The sequence below is a fragment of the Trichinella spiralis genome (genome assembly GCF_000181795.1).
Source record: "Trichinella spiralis strain ISS 195 chromosome Unknown Scfld1085, whole genome shotgun sequence".
In the NCBI taxonomy this organism is placed as follows: Eukaryota; Metazoa; Nematoda; class Enoplea; order Trichinellida; family Trichinellidae; genus Trichinella; species Trichinella spiralis.
In genome coordinates, this window is record NW_003528024.1 from 259,605 (window position 1) to 278,545 (window position 18,941).

The window sequence follows — 18,941 nt, forward strand, 5'->3', positions numbered from 1 at the left end:
TTCAATATTTTCCGTTTCGAAAAGAATTACCCATCTTGCTTATTAAATTATCCCAGTTCGGTGATAACATTTTTTAAACTTCTGTCGCCCTTTCAAACTGCACGGTGTTGTCATGCGTAAATTCGGCAGCAGGCATTTTGTACAATGGATTGAATATAAATGTCGTCACATTATGGTAAGAAAACTTTTTTCATATTAAAAATCAAAACATACCAGTCAGTATGCAACAATGCAAACGTATGCAAATTTGATGTAGTTAAATATTTATATTAACGTTTCTGGGGAAACTAAAACTGTACAAAACCTTATTGCTGGTGTTATTGTTGTTGATGATGATGATGAAGGTGAATGCTATTATACAAGATTACAGATTACTTAAAATTGCAACCTGATATAAATAAAATGCAATCAGTAAAACTGGTAAAATTGCAATATTTTTTTTCAAAAATTGCTGTAAAATCGCTTTGATCAAATTCACTACACATGATAGAATTACAACTGAAAGCAATTCATTTCGAACACGTTACTCTAACCAACTGTGAATCAAAGAAATAATTTATGTGATGTTAAATTGCTCTGCTAAAAAAGATTGCATTCTCAGTTTCTGATAGAAAAAGCCCAATCATCCACATTTGAGAGAACGTTAGAAATTGAAGTATCAAGCCGGAAGTGGCAAAGATGTGACAAATGCTGCAATTAAATTTTATTGATAATTTGGCGACTAGAAAACCGAAGCTATAAAAAAGAGTGAAAATCGTGAGTGAAGGCAAGGGCAATTGCAAAGCTCAGTTCGAATGGTAATTTGCTGCTGTGCATTTATTAGCTAAACTGAACCGTTGAGATAACAAGTGTCGGTGATTTGTAAATGAAACATTCATAAGATTTAAAGTTAGAGCAAAAACAAATTACGGATGGTTAGCAACAGATGATAACTTTGCTTCATTGGAACAATGTAAAGCAAATTAGACTTTTTCTGAAAAGCTTTTCAAAATTTAATTTATCCAAATTTTGCAACATTAGTTAATTTTTCAATTTCTTCCCTTTGATGATTTTATTTAACCAGTAAAAAAGTGGTACTTCTGCGCAATTAGTAAGTAAGCACTGGTGTAGTATTGAAAATTATCAGACTTTGGGGAAAATGAAATAACGTAAACCTCTAGAAAAATTCACTCACAATAAATCATGTGCATTCCATACCCTGAAATGCTATTATTGACCTCTGATGCGACGCTTACTGATGCATAACATAGTTTAAAGGGAAAAGTAAATTTCAGTTACTCACAACAGAAAGTTATTGGTGAAAATGTGTACGCTGGAAATGCATTTGCATTAATAATTTAAAATGCTGCTGCAAATTCCAAATCGTCATAAGTTACGTATCATAGATGTGAGCATTGTAAAAATTTCATCGATCCATAGTATGTTAAATGTATATTAATGCAAACAACAGCGTGTTAAATTAAGCATGCATTGTCATTTGCTTCACGGTTACAACTTGAACATTAGCTGTTTTCACAATGTCAAAAATTTTGGCCATTTGTTAAAACACGCCAACTAACATTTTACCACTTATAAGCCAACGAAACATTCTTATTAGATGAAGAAATAACGATGATAGTAAGCTACATTACTTGCCAGTGAATAAACGCTGCTTTTCCATTTAACAATATAATTAAATTGAAATTAATGTCTTCAATAGTTTTGTAAGTTTTTAAAATTCGATTCTACTACATAGTTTATCGAGTTAGTTAACAAATTCTGCACACTGATCAACTTATGACAGTTCCAACGTTGAAAACACTGATAGTGCATATATGTATTATCAAAAAATTGTTTTCAATTTCTGAAAGTTCTCCAATTTTCCGATATTAAACAATTTGAGAAATCTATTTCATGCACACAGAAAGCTGTTTACAATACATTACCATCAAAAGCATCTGTGTTATTTAAATAACAATTTTATATTGAAAAAGAATAACCAATTATTCACCTAAATGTTTATTTCATGTTCATGCTTATTTCCCATGAATATACAAAAAAAACGTATTATGTATAAATTTTGTAGTAATTAAGTTCGTACATTTACTGAAATTAAATGAGATACACTTTGAGATGTTAAAATTAAGAAAAGCAATATTCAATTCTTATATGTTCATGTATTTAAATATCGCATTTTCAAAAATGTCAACGTTAATTATTTCTAAATATTAAATGCTACTACTACTACTACTGCGACTAACAACAACAACAATAATTATAATAGTAACAATAATTATTATTATATAGTTGTTTGTTTATTAATAATTTTACTTTTAACACTTTGGCAGTCATTATATATTTCACACATTTATCGCTGAAGTTACTCTCCTTTTCAGACACGAAATTTTACCACATTTAAGCTAGCATTCTAAATGATGAATATAAATTGTCGCAAATGTCAAGCCATTCCTTATAATGTGTGTCTCTATTCAAATCAATAGCTTATTTATTTGTTTGAAGATTTCAATTCAATGGCTGTTGTCAAGTAACATATTGCAGTAGAGCAACTATAGAAACGTACGTCATCAAACTGCATATTTTAGGAAATATTTTAATATAGACAGGTTACTTTACTTGTTTTCACATCTGTTTTAAGAATCTGATTCTGACATGAACGCATAACACAAGCGCAGAAACACGGATATAACGCAAGAAATGAATAGGATTTTCATCATGTGATCAGCTTTCCCGAGTGAGAAAATCTTGTGCTTTATTGCGCTACTTTCAAGTTTTCAGAATTATTTGACTGTTGCAAAAGTTGACAAATAGACTTTTTGAGCTGAAGCTGCTTCCAAGGTTGGTAAATTAATATTTTTTCTTAGTATTTAAACATATACTGATAAACTGTTGAAATGCTATTTGAAATTATTATTTATAATTTTACTGAAAATTCTTAAATCCAGTACGTTCATAGAATATATATATATATATATATATATGTAATAAAAATACTGCATAATATAATAAGATTTCGTTTTTCTTTATTCAAATTAGAAAAGGTGTAATATTTCATTACTTAATTATTACATGAACTAAGGGTAAATTTTTGCTTCAAAATGTGATAATTGATAATTCATCACAGATCGCCACCACTGTTCAGCTGAAGGTGAAAAGAACTTTCTTTAGAAGATGTCTCCATTCAAATTTCATTTCTTTAATAAGAAAAACGAATGCACTGTTGAAAGAATACCCACAAAATCCAATGCAGTAAGACAATATTTCTATATATTATTATTGATAATACATGTTTACAAATCAAAATTCACAAACCTCTCTACCTCATCAATCATCAAGCAGCAGTTGATCCTATATATATATATATATATTATTTTTCATTTTCATAGCTTGGAAAAATGCTAACATCTCACGCTTAATATAATCCATTAGAATGAAAATATCAGATTATCGACTATCAGATAGATCAGACAAATCGACTAAAATGTAGCAGGCATTTTTGAGACGAAAATGACATATCACACAAAAGACTCCATAAATTAGTAAATAAATAAATATTTCCTTAATTAAATTCACATGCTGTTTAAAAGAGAATTTTCAAAAGACCGATTAAAAAAATTTATTGTTAAAATGCAATTAATATTTTTTGTTGTTTTCACTGTGGTAGATTTACTGTTTTGCTTCAACATCCCTATTTTGTCAGTTTAAGCAGTGCAAAAGAAGTTCGATGGTAAAAATCTGTTATTTTAAATATATGAACCCAACTGAGTATGATAAATAGCGCTAAAAATTATCATAATCATAAAACCAATGTATTTGTAATGAGTGGAATTAAATTTTAACGTTTATTTTAGAAACTTTCATCAAAAATAAATCATAAAAATAACCAGAATGAAGACAGCTTTTAATTTAATGCATAGAATAAAAAATTATCTTTTTGTAATAATTATTCAAAAAGTTTTGCATATTGTGTGTAATATTTGCATTATAATATTGTTTATTAAATGAAAATATATTAAAATATAAATTTAAACATAAAATAAATGTTACTTTTTCCAAATCTCATTCACTGTTCTTCCATTCCATATTTATTCAGACAACAAATACAATTTAACTGAATGCTTCTGCAGCACAACAACTTAATTACAGTGTAAAATTATTAAGTAAACGTCAAAATTACATGGTCGAAGTCACTTGTATTCTCTTCTGATTTTATTTGTTTTAATTTAAATAAGCTACTAGCACAATCAGCTACTTAATGTGTCAACAATGCTCATCATGTTGTAGCTTTTCTCACTTTATCTTATCACACCTTAAAGCCAATCTAGCTGCTGCTAGTGGAATAATTCCATTAAGAATACAAGTGATAAATAATTTAAATTGCTGAATACATTTTCCACTTTCACATTCTTAAAATTTTGCAAAAATATTTATTCAACTTTCAACGCCAGTGCTTCTTCAGTTGCTGCATTTATTTTTCCATGAGTGACGTTAAGATGTATGTATAAAATGAATTCTACTGATATCATGCAAAAAAATTTTGTTTTTCACGCAGCCACTAATTAATTAATCAGTTAATTAAATGAAAAGTTAACGAAGCTACTGTTTATACGGCTATGAATTTTTGATGCATATTTTATTGCCTATTGTGCTATTAAATGTTTGAATTTTAGTTTTACTGCAAAGCTATTGTGATATTAAATGACATCCGAGAAAATTTAAATAAATACTTTTGATCTAAATAAATGCAATTCATTACACTGTTTCAGAAAACGGCCGCACGAGGTAAGAAAAAAAACGCAAAACTCACAGCATTCATAATTAACTAATAATAATTCACAATTCTCGTTTGGAAACTCACGTTTAACTAACTGATCAAAGCGGTGGAAAAGAAATGATTTTTTTCAACGACAAAATACATGCCTCCCTGAAAAGCAACAAAGCAGGTATCATTATTATAACTTTAGCAATGTCGACTGCTGCTGCATACATCCCATCAATATTTGCAGATAATTAAAAGTAATAACAAGCAAGTAATAGCTGAAAAATTAATTTCACGCAGACAAAAAATTTTACTAAGTGTTTTTTCTTTTGTTTGTTTGTTATGCGGTGCAAGAAGAATAGTGCTGCCCTCTCATTAATCTCTACACAATAGAGTTAACATTCATAACAATGAACACAAATACACAGTCAATTTTAGTGAAATTAGTCAATATGAAATAATTGTCAGCTGCTAATTTGCAAAATTACCACAATTACATCGAGTTCATTGAAAGCGTAAGTTTTTGTCAAATGCCTTTTCAACGGTTGATGTAAAATATATTTGCACCGATTTCAACGTCTAGCAGAGCGCAGTTTAATTAATTATCATGATGCATAGTTATTGTTTCCTTGTAGTGTATAAATGTACATCTACTAGTGATGAAATTAGTGTATTCCGCAACTTTCTCTCAAATCTACTTCGTTTTCACATGCTATAAGAAGAGTTGTTGACAGGCGGATGATTTACAAGATTGTAAATTAGTGTAAAATTCTCAGTTCAAAGCAAATAATGAATTATGCAAAAAAAACAAACTGCTTGTTGTAAACAGATAAAAAAGGAAAATCGATACTGTTAAAAGCCAAAAGAGCAACGATAACTAACAACAGTACAAAAAAGCATGGGAAAAATTCAGTTAAAAAAAATTTTTTTTGTTTATTGATTTGTGAATGCAGCGACAATATTCATCTGGTGTTGTTTGGAATTATTTTCATACAAAGCGGAAAGCTATAAGCAGTGATGAGCTTCAATCTTTCTACTATAGCGGTGGATTTATCATCGGCAGAGTTTAAAATAGATTCAAGTTTCGCTTCTTAACTCTCTGATGGAAAACCCACACCGCCACTTTTGACGCTATCAAAGCAATCAGAATCATTCATTTGATCGTGTTATTGACTCGCGTAGATTCCCTCATTTCCTCTAATACAAACCGTTCCACCTATTCAATGCAAGCTTCCACACTAGCAACTCAATTTGGCAAGTCGATAATTTTCCAATAATATAACAGAGTTACAACTATAACACGTAATTTGATGCGCGCGTTTCACAGCTGCTTCACTGTTCACAGCTCTTTCTCCTCAACTGCTGGATCTCTCGTTTTACAAACGAATCAACTTTCATCAACTCCACCGCATACCGTCTCCTCAATTGGATGGATAATGACAATGCGTGTTCGGTAAGAGATGGAGAATGTTTCCAAATTGAAACAGTTTTCCCAAATGGCTATTGAAAATTGAGAAAAAACTTGCATTTGTAAAAATAACAGTTTCTATAAATCACAACATCTGCGCGAGTGAGTGAGTGAGTAAGCAGACAGAGGGAGATGGGGTGGGGGTTGTGCAAGGCTAAGCGTGTCATTTTTGCCCATAAACGACTTAATTACACAAGCTGCGTGTGCAGTGGGAAATTTATCGAATCACAGCTGCTCATCCAATTTTCAGTGCAACGCGTTTTGTTAAAAATAAATATTAATTAAAGCTCTTTACGTAACGAACTGCGTTATCTACCCAAAACACGTGTTCAACATCACGCGAGATTCGATCCAATTGCAAATGAATTGCTGTGATAACTGAACATTTCAATTTTATCAAATTCTGCCAAACTACTACTTACTGTTCGCTCAGTTTTATAAACCATTGTTCTGAATGTTCTTCTGTACTCGCATTTTTTCACAAGACGTAGGATTTGCAGAAAAGGTGAACTTTACCAAGAACAGGCCGGTAAGCATTTACATTTCGCTGACAAGGTATTATTACATATTGAATGAAATTAGAGAGCAAACCAAAAAAACAGAGAAAGAAACATTTCGATCTGAATTTAAAAAAGAAATAATTTTTTTCTTTCACACATTATTTTTACTTTTCAAACCTAAACTAAGCTTTACAATCTCTCTCCCTCCCTCCACTGTGGAGGGAAGAAATAAAGATGATTTTGCTTAAATGTGCGCTGGATTTTTGCATATATTTCCCGTTAAGGTGAACCATCGGGAACAAAATTCCAAATTCACCGACGAAGAGGTTGAACTGCTAGCACGTACTTGGAAAAAGGATGACTTCGACTGGCTATATCGCATCGGTACGGATATTTACACGTGCGTGTTTCAACTGGCTCCGGAACTCAAGGTTTTCTTCCCGTACGTGACGGAGTGTGAAAAGAAAAATCAAAGTTGGGAATCTTCGAAAGGTTTTCGTACTCAGGCGCTCAGATTCGTGCAAATACTGGGCATGGCAGTGGAAAAGACAGAAAGTCGTATGAAAGATGACGACTCGCATTTACACCACCGTCTTTACAAATTGGGCGAAACTCACCGTCGTTTCGCGCTCAAAGGCTTCACGCCAACCCATTGGAAAGGCTTCGTCATCGCCGTACGGGTAGCAATGCGTCGAGCAGTCGAAGCAATGCCAAATTTAACACCAGCCGAGTGTGAAACAGCTATAGAAGCTTGGGATAAACTCAGTCGTTATGTAGTACATCGTATGGAAGAAGGCTACTTTGGAGTCAAGTAGCTACACATTTTTTATTATTCACCATTATTATTATTGTTACTATTATTATTATTATGCTGCATGTTGTTGAATTTATTATATTCTTATTATCATTTTTCAGATTGTCTGAATGATGGTCCGTCATGCATATAATTAATGATGATGATTATAAAAAAATAAATAATCATATATCCTTTTCTCTTGTTTTTCTTTGTTCATATATGCATGTATGTATATACTTATATCACAACAACTTTATTCATCAACAGCTGCAAAAATATTCAGTGATGAAGTACAGGCGATCAAATGACAGCAAAATCAGATGGTAATAGTAGTGATGATAATAATAACGACGACGATCATCGTATGTCATGATCAACTTTAGTGTCGCAATTTCAACAGTTGGATTGTGTCGTCTAAACTGCACATAATAATAAAATAATTGTCGCAATAATCGTGCACAGCAGCACATGCAGTTAGTTAGTCAGTGTTAGTGGCAGAGTTGAAGTGAAAACGGGAACAAACATTCTAATTCGTCGAACAATAAAATAAAGATCATCATGCAAATTCAACTGCACAACAAAAGTTCTGCTTTCAAAATCGCTAAACGAACCAATTCTAGTGGGAATTCTGCCATGGTTACTGCACTTTACACTGGAATCACTTCCAAATATAAATTCAAATAAATCATTCAACTGAATGAATTCGCATTTGCAACCCTTTTATGCAGAAGTTAGAGCTGTTCACAGGATCAATCCGATTATTTGCAAATAAATGCTAGATAACATGAATACCAATAAACCACTCCTCAGGGATTTGAGAGTTGGACAACAGAGAGTTATGTGAGAATGTGTACGAACTGAATATCTGCTAACGCATTCGATGCATATGCTTCACCATCACAACTCGAGCACTTGAACAATAAAAAAATTCAAACAAAACTTCAGCATCTAATCAATCATTCGCTTAACAGCTTCAAAAATTCACAAAACACTTGAAATATCATTACAAATTTTACCCAATCACAGACACACACCCACCCACCCACACACACACACACACAAAACTATTAAATTTTTGAAACTGTTAAATTTTTCTAATGTAAATTTGACGTTAAATCTCAAAGGAATCATTGCGCAGAGTACCTTTGCTGTTAAATAATTTTAAACAATAAGAAAATGAATAAACCTCAATCAAAACACTACAACAACATTGAATCCATTCGAATTCGATGCAATTTCATTTAACCAGCATTAACGCATTGAACTTAACTGAATTTGTTGAGCAAAAACTCTCATCTAGTTATTAAATGAACACGATTCTGCTAATAGCAACACCCAACAAAGAATCGGTATCTCTCGTAAACATTCTAACAAAAAATCACATATTTTTTCAGCAAAATAATAGAAGAATCTCAAACAGCGGATCTACTATCATTAAACTGACAACCACAGTTAGTATAAAACGCACCAATCTTGTTTACTGCACAAAAGTATCGCCTAAGTTGTCTGCCAATAAGCTGAATTACTCTCTCAATTACTGCAATTTCATTAGCAGATACTACACACATACACACACGCAAGCACAGGCAGGAAGGTAGGCTTGTTAAATGGCACTAGCTTGTTAACTGACTGCATACAGTTGAAAAGAAATTGAAATGCCATTCAATAAAGAAAAAAACCAAGCATTTTAAAAAATTATGTGAAATGAAATTAGGGAATAAATAAAATAAAAAGTGAACTACTATAACTTAAGAATGCAAAATATATATATGTATATAGAAACTTACTTACCCGCTTGTTGCATATGAATGTCAGTTGTTAGTCGATTTCATGGAACGATGTTCAGCTGGTAGAGCAGATAAAACAAAATTGAGCAGTTCATATTTGTCGACTGATTCCATGGTGAAAGAAAGTTTCTTATTTTTTGTAGAAGAAGCTTTGCTTGGCATCCCAACTACCGACTGAGACATCACATCTACCGAAGGAACGGTAAATTCTGTTCGATTCCTTCAAATAAATTCTATGGGAATAGTAAAAAAAACTCGACGCTTTTTCTCTCACTTTTCCAACTGGTCACGCATTGCACGGACAATTCCTCTGCAGGATACGGTCTTGGGTGGTACTGGCGGTGGAATGGGTTTTTTCCCACCGTCCTCGTCCACCAGTAATTGGCCACTTCCTCCACCGATACCGCTGCGATGAAGAAGTCTCGGTGGCACGGGCGGAGGAGAAGCTTGGTTGCGATCGTCGTCGTTTGAGCTCTGGGCAGCAAGTGGAATTTTCCCAACAGGACGACCATTGCTTCGCAACCGTTTCAACAACTGCGGACCGCCGTCGCGCAGCAAACGCAACGGATTCGTCTCCTCTTCTTCTTCCGCTGCTGGTTCTTGTTCTAGCCGGTGGTGCCCATGTTCGCCTTGTTGGGCACACTTTCCCACGGTCGTTGGTTCGCCAGATTCGCTTCGCAAGCTTGCCGCCGAAACTTTCATCAATCCGTCACTGTCGTCCAGACACTCCACCATCGACTTGTAGGCACTTTCCGATTCCGCGCTCAGTTTCACTTCACCTTGAGGAGGTAGCCTCGAACAAAACGTCGGAACATCCCCCCCTTCGACGCTGTCCCGTTCACGACTCAGTTTTCTCAACGAGTCGGTGAGCCATTTTTTCGCACTCGACGGACTGGAGCCGTTGGAGTTTTGGTCAGTCGATTTCGGGCTATCCCTGCCGGCGGTTGTTGAGGACCAGTGCTGCTGCTGCTGCTGTTGGGCATCGCTGACAATCTGTTTCAGCCGTTCGTTCTCCACTCGCAGGGCTTTGTCGGCCAGTTCGACGGCCAAATTGGTCAAATCGACCAGCATTTTCGAATCGTTATAAGAAAGCGGCTTCACTGCAACCACATCCTGCTGACGAGGCGGAACCGACGGTCGACAACCGACAATCGGAGCTTCATCCTCTTCTTCTTCTTCTTGGTTCAGTAGACGTCTGGTTTCGCTGAACGAACACTGGTCCGGATCCAATTCATGGTCGGATTCTTCTTCTTCTTCTTCTTCATTGGAACAGTCAACCCCCAGTTGACGATGATCTTCGGAAAGAGTGTCGTCGTCTTCGTCAAGCTTGAAGCCGAGATTCGCCTCTTGCAGGGCTTCGAAAACTTCGTCCACAAGTGACGGCGCGTCATTGTCAACAACACTTGCAAAATTTGCCGATGCAGGTTCCACTACCCCTGCCGGCATTTCGTAATTCAACAAATACGCCGTCTCCGAAGATATAGAGCCCAGACGATTGGCGTTGTTACTAATATTCGTATTATTGTTGGATCGCCAAATTTTCCCACGCATTTCATTCAATCCTTCTTTCTCTTTAACAACGTTCGCTAAAAGCACAACAACAACGACAAAATAACTTTAAAATAAAATAAGATAAAAAATGATAAGATAAGATAAAATATGATAATTTTTACATGTTTGGCTAGAAGAGAGCAGTGAACAAGAATTCAAAAAGGCCACGTCACCAAAATACGTGCCGTCCGAACCGATATGTCCCGTGTGCCTGAGATCGTTCTGCGGTGCGCTAATCAATACACGCCCGGATGACCTGAAGGAATTGGTAAAATTACATTAAATTAAATTAAATTAAATTATTATCAAAAAGAAAACAAAACGTGCTAGCCGTTGTTCATTTGGTTACTTTTCTTTCAGGCGTGCTGCTTTGGACAGCAGAGCTGCTGTTGTTGGCCAACGAATTCCACCACCACCGTTGCGTTGATGACGTTTCCCACCGACGTTTCTCCTTTTGCCAGTGGCAAGCACGCTTGGAACGGCACCAGTTGGCAAGCAAGATGACAATGATGACGACGACCAGGACATGCTTTTGTCGTTGGAGCCGGCTAAACTGGGACACTCGCTGTTCAATTGGCTAATGGTCGTTTCCGGCAAAAAGAGACCAGTTCGACCCGTATTCAACACTCCCTTCCAATAATAACCGTCCGGATATTCGCTCGGCCTGGAAGCAGACAAAGAAAAAAATATAATCAAATAAAAAATAAATAAAAAAATACGAGAGAAATATATAAAAGCGGCCAAAGGTCAAACGCAGACACACGCACATGCGTGTGTACGTAGGCAGAGTGAGAAAGAGGGGCTAGGCAGAGAATTAACTGAATAATACGATAAGCCAAGCGCTGAGTTGTTCACGGTCAGTCGTGCTAAACGGTAATTGCACGCCCAATGCAGCAGCAATACAATCCTTCCACTATAAGCCTACACATATGTACGTGTGTATGCCGCCTATGATTCAGCTGATGAATAATAATAATAATAAACAATTTCCATTCGCACATTGCAATTCGCTTTTCAACATTTTTTTCACTAGTCATTCATTCAACAATTAACCCAAAATTAATCAATCATTCAGATCAATTGCTGCTTGCTTATCATTTTTAAGCCCTTGGAATTAAAAGCAACAGCAAATTTTTGCTAAAGGAAACCGAAACAAAGAGAAAGCAAAAAGAATATATAATGAAGGAACTGACAATTGATTATCATCTTCTAACTAAAACATCACTCTCATCAACCATTATTCGAAATTCTGCCCTGATGAATCATAGCATTAATAGCTAGAAAATAAAAAAAACAGTATATGAAAAAAACCTTTTACAAATGCAACCTTTTCGCAATTCACCATGGGACAAGTTAGCTACAGAAAAAAGAGGCTAGGGGCAACAACGTAAATGACAACAACATGTATTGATAAATAAAAATAATAAATAAGCACATGGGAATGACCTCTAAGCTTTTCGCTGATAGATGAATAATTTCCTTTGACATTGCATATTTCGAACTAACTGAATGTCTGACAACGACACTTTCAAGGTTGAAAAAGACGCTTTGTATGATCAATTAAAAACAGAATAGCATCCATAATTTTATATAATTAAGAGAAAAAAAACAAAAAGCATTCAAAATTCAGTATTGATAAAAAAGCTTACATAGCTTACATTTCAAATTTTATAATCTTCACAATATTGAAAAAAATTTTCAACTGCACATCGTAGAAAACTGCACGACGTTTATGTCTAGTTAGAAAAGCGTCAGCAGTCAATTTGAAAATATTTATACTATTGTCAACAGTATTGTTAATTAATAGTTGCGCTATATATATGCAATCAGTAATTAATAATGTGAAAAAACAAAACAAATTCATCATTCGGATGATAATTTATAAATCAATCATTTATAGAGACATTCAATTTGTAAAATTTAACCCAACTTTTCAATATAAAAACGAATACAAATAGATAAAGAATTTAAAATTCATTTCTATAAAAAAGTTTTCCTACACTGAAAGGATAAATATTTATTTCATAACACTTTATGATCATATCTACTGTCTATTAAATAAGTTCACAGCGCTCGCAATTTAGTAATTATATTAACCTTGCCAATACAAATGATAAAACGAAAACGTACTGTAACACATTCTAATTCAATATACGCTAAGCTCGCAAAAAGATAATTCTTATAATAAATGTGGGAAAAAGCAGAGTTCACATTTTTGTTTAACCAAAATTCTCTGTATACAAAAAACCAAAATATCAATCGCAAACTCGTCTACATACATAATACAAGTAAATGAAAAGTTATTTAAAAAAATAATAACATACCTTTTATTTAACACTGTAATTACAGTATCAACTTTGTATTGTAAATGATCCGGCTCCCCATCATCAACTTCAGTAATGGCACGCAAACGGTCAGGTTCTATTTCAGGTAACAACTGAATCAATTCAGCAAATTTGGGTCGTTTAGAAGGTTCATGTTCCCAGCATTGTAGCATCAAGTTGTAATGGTCAACTGGACAAGCATCAGGTGCTTCTAAACGTTGGCTCTTCGGGGTGTTCACGCAGTCGAGTATTTGCTGTCCAGTAAGACCTGCCCAAGGCTGAAAGCCGTATGTAAACAGTTCCCACATCGTCACACCAAAAGACCATACATCACTGGCAGATGTAAACTTCAAGTAGGTGATACATTCCGGTGCACACCTGAAACTTCATGTTCAATTCATGACATGTTATAAGTAAGAATCAAATTCATACCAAGCAATAGGAAGTTTCAAATTAACGCTCACGTTGCTGTGATAATATTCTTCTCCTGCTCCCAATGCTCGACTCAAACCAAAATCAGCTACTTTCACCTGCAACAAAATAAAATATAATAATCAAATTAAATACGAAGAAACCAATATGTATATATGTATATGCATTAAATATTTTTTTTACCAATTCCAGAGAGAATACTAAAATATTTCTCGCAGCCAAATCACGATGTATCAAACGATTTGCTTCCAAATATGCCATACCAGCACAAATTTGTTCGATGTAATCGCACAAGCGTGGTACCGTAAAGCTAGGCCGAAATGCTGGTTGTCGTAAACATTCTACCAATGATCTCAACGGTGCCAATTCCGTTACCTCAAAATTAAACAAAAAACAGGTAAACAATTCTGCATACAGACAAAATCTCCATAAAAAATTTTAAAATCAAAATACCAGCATCACCGACTTTGGATTCAACACCACGCCATAAAAACGTACAATGTGCTCATGATTAACACGATGCATTATTGCCGCTTCTTGAAGAAAATCCAAAGGATTGGAATGCATCTTCTCAGGCAAAATCTTCTTCACAGCCACTTGAACCTGTACAGAAGCACAAAGTTGATAATAACATCACAACAAAATTTCCCCCGTTTTATATGCTGATGAACAAAAGAAAAGATTACTTTTGCTTATTCTAATGCATTAAAACAAAAACTGTTAGTCAAACGTTACCGATAAATTATAAACGTCTGTAAGAACAGAATTATCAGCTAAATACGCATGTTCTACACATTTATTTATTTATTTATTTCTCATAATATTTCATACAGTTCAACAGCTACTGTAAATGTAGAAGTTCACTACAGAAACAGTCATTAGAAAATGCAAACTTCGGTTTTATCACTGCTCAATATATCATGCTTACAAACTTCAAAAGCTTTTAACTGAAATTCATAAAGTGAACATTTTCAAGAGAGTTTTCAAAGTTCAGCTCTCAAAACGCAACACCTCCACCTTCTTGTATTTGAACTTGGCAAAAGTACTTGCTTATCATTAATATGCTAATTTTAAAATAGAATACAACAAAACTAATCTATGATAAATTGCACGACAGAAAAAAATATGCGTAATATAAACATTAAAAAATTTACATATTCTGTGTAAACAAAAATATTTCCAATAATGAGTCAATTTACAATCAAAAAACATAAGCATTAAAAAAAAAGAAAATGCTACCTTTTCACCGCCGTTTCCGGACATTGCCCAGACACCCCGCCATACGGAAGCAAATTCTCCACTGCCAAGATTTTGACACAATTGAATATTTTCAGCTGGAATGATATGCTGTTCGGTCTTTTGTGACGACACCGACGGTTGTGCTTTTGGCAACGTTTGTGAATCATCATCTACTGGAACTGGAAGTACTTTTCCCAACAATTTCTTAAAATAATAAGATATAAATGAATAATAATATATAATAAAAATAAATATATGCAAACATTTACTTGTCTCAATTTACTGAGATATGAATCAGGAAAGTGCTTTTGAAACGTTTTCAACAAACGTCTTTGCTCAGGCTTGGACATACCGATGTCGGCTAAATCTGTTTCCGTAACAAAACGCAAATGCTCCGCATGAAGAACCTGTTGATTATGATATTTTTTCATCTTTCATAATGAACATAATAAGAAAGCTTTTCAGAAAATTTTTACCTTCAATTGCAACTGCAAGGCCGACAAATAATTGCCGAGATCTGCCTCTTTGAGCAAATCGCACAACGACATACTTTGTGCGCCGCTTTTCTTCACTTGATCTCGCATGGCTTTTCGGTTAACAAAACAAACCAACAACGAACAAAACAACACAAATCTTCACTCAAATCGATCTTCTGCAATTAAGAAAAAAACAAATAAAATAAAAATTAATATTTTCCACTGGTTACAAAAGTGCGATCGATTATTATCCACTGTCAGTGTTGAAAAGTGCTACAGTACGACTGAACACAGACGAACGCAAATCAACGCTCGGTCACACGGGCGCCTGATGATTGCCGTCAAAGTGCAACATCAAAAGTGTTCAGTATAACTGACGTTTCAGAATTGAGTAAACAATTAAATGAAGCACTAAAGAGCGATTGGACAAAGCGTAAGAGCAAGAATCTTAAAGTTCGCCAAGCAACCATTAAGCAATCACCAGTCGACGTCTGGTGAATTCAATTTAACAAGAGTAACGCTGTTAAGTAGCTAACGGGAAATGCCTACTTCTGATAGAAAAGCTCATCATCTGTTAGTGGAGTGTCGCGTGCATTTGAATCGGGGAAATTCTTGCGGCAAACGGCTTCTCAGTGTTTGAATAAAACACAACAATGACAAATAAAACATTTCCGTTAACGACGACAAAGCATACACAATGCACATCTCGAACGTTGGCGATGTGATGCTTCGAACGAGCACAAAATTGTCACAACTAGTTATACCCGATATCAGAGCAAACATTTGATAATCTGAGAGCAAAACTTTCTAAATTCTCTTCTACAAGCACAGTAACCAATGAGTCATCATTTCATTTCAGCTTTACCAACGGTCAAAAAACATTAATTGAAAAAATTAATTGGAAAATTACTGAAAAACAATGTTTTTAATCACTGCTTTGCAAAGTCAACTTAATTAAGAGGTAGATATTTGCGTAATTGTGCCGTGATTTAGCAAATGGATACTGCAAATTGTAAAACAACTCTTCAAGTGCAATTTGACAAATGACAACAACAGTGATTCAATATAAAAAAATAATTTATCGCAAATATTATTTCACATTTTACAAATGAAAAACTGAAATATGACATTATGAAAACAAGCATGAAAAACTTAAACTTGAAGCTCAGTTAAAGTAGACCAAATTAAGTGTGTAAATAAAGAAAGTAAAACAATGATAACAAATAACGCTTATAAATAATCTTCTTTTTGATTAATAAGCATGAAACAAAGAAGCAAATGCAATCAAACCATACAACGTGATGGAACAGTCATCGCGCAAAAATTTCACAGTAACACCAAAGCAAAAGTACAACTCAAAAAATTTGTACCTTCCGGTAACAAATTACAGTAATTTATTTATATTATTTTTCAAACGTCATTCATTTGCATATTCTTACTTTTTATCATATAAAATGAAATATTCATTAAAATGTTGCATATAAAACTTTTAATAAAATATAAAAATATTTTTTCACAATAATATTTATCAGTATTTTTTTCTACCATGTAGCTACGTTTTACAGGTGGTAGAAATTTATCAACAACTTTCTCGTGAAAGAAAGAAGTTGTTTCTAAATTTTAGCAGTAGTTCATAATTTTCTAAAATATGTAACAATATTTCACACATTTATTTTCCTCAAACACTAGCTGCGTTTTACATAAAACTTAATCACAATACAATTCACAACGAATCACAGTTAATTAAATAAGCGCTACCCATAGCATGTGTAAGCTAAGCGGTTTGTAAATAAGGAATTTGCAATTAATTTGAAATAAAGATTTCAAACTTTAAAAATAACAAATCCTTTATGACAAAAAAACATATTCTAATCAAAGTGCTTCGAAAAATACAAACATTTTCACCTATCGCGACACTAAATTTAATAATAAAAAAAACTCGTAAAATAATATTATAAATAATGTTCAAAATGACTAATTTTTCCTTCAAAGGGAAATAAATATTAGACAAAAATATTTTAACCTGAATTTCATAGATGCTCTTGTATCAAATTGTAATTCACCCAATCAGTTTATGGTTTTTCATCTCATTGTACAGAATTATATATATAATTAACGTGTGAAAAATAAAAAAAAATTAATGTTTACTTTCTTTTAATAAAATATAATTTACAATCCAACTTTGTTTTTTTACTTCATTTCTAGATAACATTGTTGACTAAAACCAACAATTAATGATAAATTGAGCAGATGTGTGCCCGTCAGAAGTGAAAATTTTTGCAGAAAAGACAAAAAAAGAAAAAACATACTTCACAAATGCCGCATTTTTGTAATATTACTTTTTTAAGTATAAAACAGAACATTAGCCACTATGTCCTCAATCAGCCAGTCTATGCCTTCGAGCAGATTTGTCCCCAACCTCGCACTGCACGGTAAACAAAGCCAGTGGTGACTTGTGATCTTCTTCAATTCCAACAATGCGGTGATCTGTTGTACAGTTAGAGCACCGTCCAAATCTTGCTTGTTTGCAAAAATAAGAAGCGAACAGCCAAGCAGCCGTTCCTCTTTAAGCAAATTGTGCAGCTCTTTTTTACAGTCCATTAAACGGCGTTTATCCGTCGAGTCAACCACCCAAATCACACCTTCAGTATCTTCAAAATAGTTGCGCCAGTAACTTCGCAAAGACTTCTGCCCGCCAACATCCCAGACGTTGAGTTTGCGTCCATGACGTTCCAATGTTTCAATGTTAAATCCAAATGTGGGAGGAATAGTATCGATAGGTTTCCCTAGCGTCTTCTGCAAAATCGTCGACTTGCCAGCATTATCCAAGCCGAGCACCAGCACTCGCATTTCTTTTTCCTTTTCTCTTAATTTTTTCAGTATTGTCAGCAATCCCATTTTCCGCAGTATAAACCAATTCAACGTGTAAATGATGATGAACTTCGGCAACACTTTTGAAAATGTATGCAATTACCTGAAATGTGTATAATTACTTGATTAATATAATTCTTTATCATAAAAAAATTATAATGCGACCAAATTTCAACTAAATGCAAAACTCAGAAGTAGCGCACCTTAACTACAGTAAAGCTCACGAAACGTCCGACCTACCGCATCAAAAACATGCAGATTGATAAATTTACCTATTAATAATCGAATAACTCACTAATTTGATATTTTGCATTAATTGTATCTTCTGTAAAATTTTAGTGCTCCAAGGACAATTCAATAGTGCATTGAAAATAATGAATACATTCTATGTGTACAATAATTGATGTATATAGATGCATGCATATATTTTACAGTACGTATCTTTATCATCTTGACACCATAATTATCTAGAATTTCAGTTAATTCTTGATAAAAATGCATAAATTTTAGAGTAGGTAAATTTAATTACTTTATTTCTACAATATTGAATTTAATCAAACTGAAAATTACACTGAACTGCAGCGCTGAAAATTTTAAATCCAATTAACAAGTTTTATCTTCTTTTGAAAACAAAAAGCATTAACACATAAAAAAGGTTATTTAAATATTAAAAATATTTTTGCGCATGTGCAATTCAAAAAAAATTTCTTTCCAAAACACCACGTGATATGGGTGAGTAAA

At 33.8% G+C, this 18,941-nt stretch overlaps 3 protein-coding genes across 3 annotated transcripts; 1 reads left to right on the plus strand and 2 right to left on the minus strand.

Moving 5' to 3' along the window:
• Positions 1–6,972: 6,972 nt before the first annotated feature.
• Positions 6,973–7,652, plus strand: Tsp_10874 (putative globin). The gene is made up of 2 exons (XM_003370217.1): positions 6,973–7,535; positions 7,640–7,652. Exons 1-2 carry the CDS (start codon positions 6,973–6,975, stop codon positions 7,650–7,652), a joined length of 576 nt encoding a protein of 191 aa, XP_003370265.1.
• Positions 7,653–7,994: 342 nt separating this feature from the next.
• Tsp_10875 (protein tyrosine kinase) lies at positions 7,995–14,181 on the minus strand. Its single transcript, XM_003370218.1, has 7 exons — positions 14,068–14,181; positions 13,798–13,989; positions 13,615–13,712; positions 13,183–13,560; positions 11,208–11,522; positions 9,582–10,511; positions 7,995–8,172 (listed from the first exon to the last, which is right to left on the minus strand). The coding sequence occupies exons 1-7, from the start codon at positions 14,179–14,181 to the stop codon at positions 7,995–7,997; spliced, it is 2,205 nt and encodes a 734-aa protein (XP_003370266.1).
• Positions 14,182–17,672: 3,491 nt separating this feature from the next.
• Positions 17,673–18,179, minus strand: Tsp_10876 (GTP-binding ADP-ribosylation factor). Its single transcript, XM_003370219.1, has one exon. It carries the CDS (start codon positions 18,177–18,179, stop codon positions 17,673–17,675), a length of 507 nt encoding a protein of 168 aa, XP_003370267.1.
• Positions 18,180–18,941: the final 762 nt, after the last annotated feature.

Excerpts from the sequence above, each read along its gene's own strand:
- Tsp_10875 (XM_003370218.1), bottom strand. The coding sequence starts at position 14,181 with ATGCATTCCAATCCTTTGGATTTTCTTCAAGAAGCGGCAATAATGCAT. Across the intron at positions 13,990-14,067 it reads ATCCAAAGTCGGTGATGCTG|GTAACGGAATTGGCACCGTT; the intron begins GTATTTTGATTT and ends TTTAATTTTGAG. Across the intron at positions 11,523-13,182 it reads ATTACAGTGTTAAATAAAAG|GCCGAGCGAATATCCGGACG; the intron begins GTATGTTATTAT and ends GTCTGCTTCCAG.
- Tsp_10874 (XM_003370217.1), top strand. The coding sequence starts at position 6,973 with ATGTGCGCTGGATTTTTGCATATATTTCCCGTTAAGGTGAACCATCGG.
- Tsp_10876 (XM_003370219.1), bottom strand. The coding sequence starts at position 18,179 with ATGCGAGTGCTGGTGCTCGGCTTGGATAATGCTGGCAAGTCGACGATT.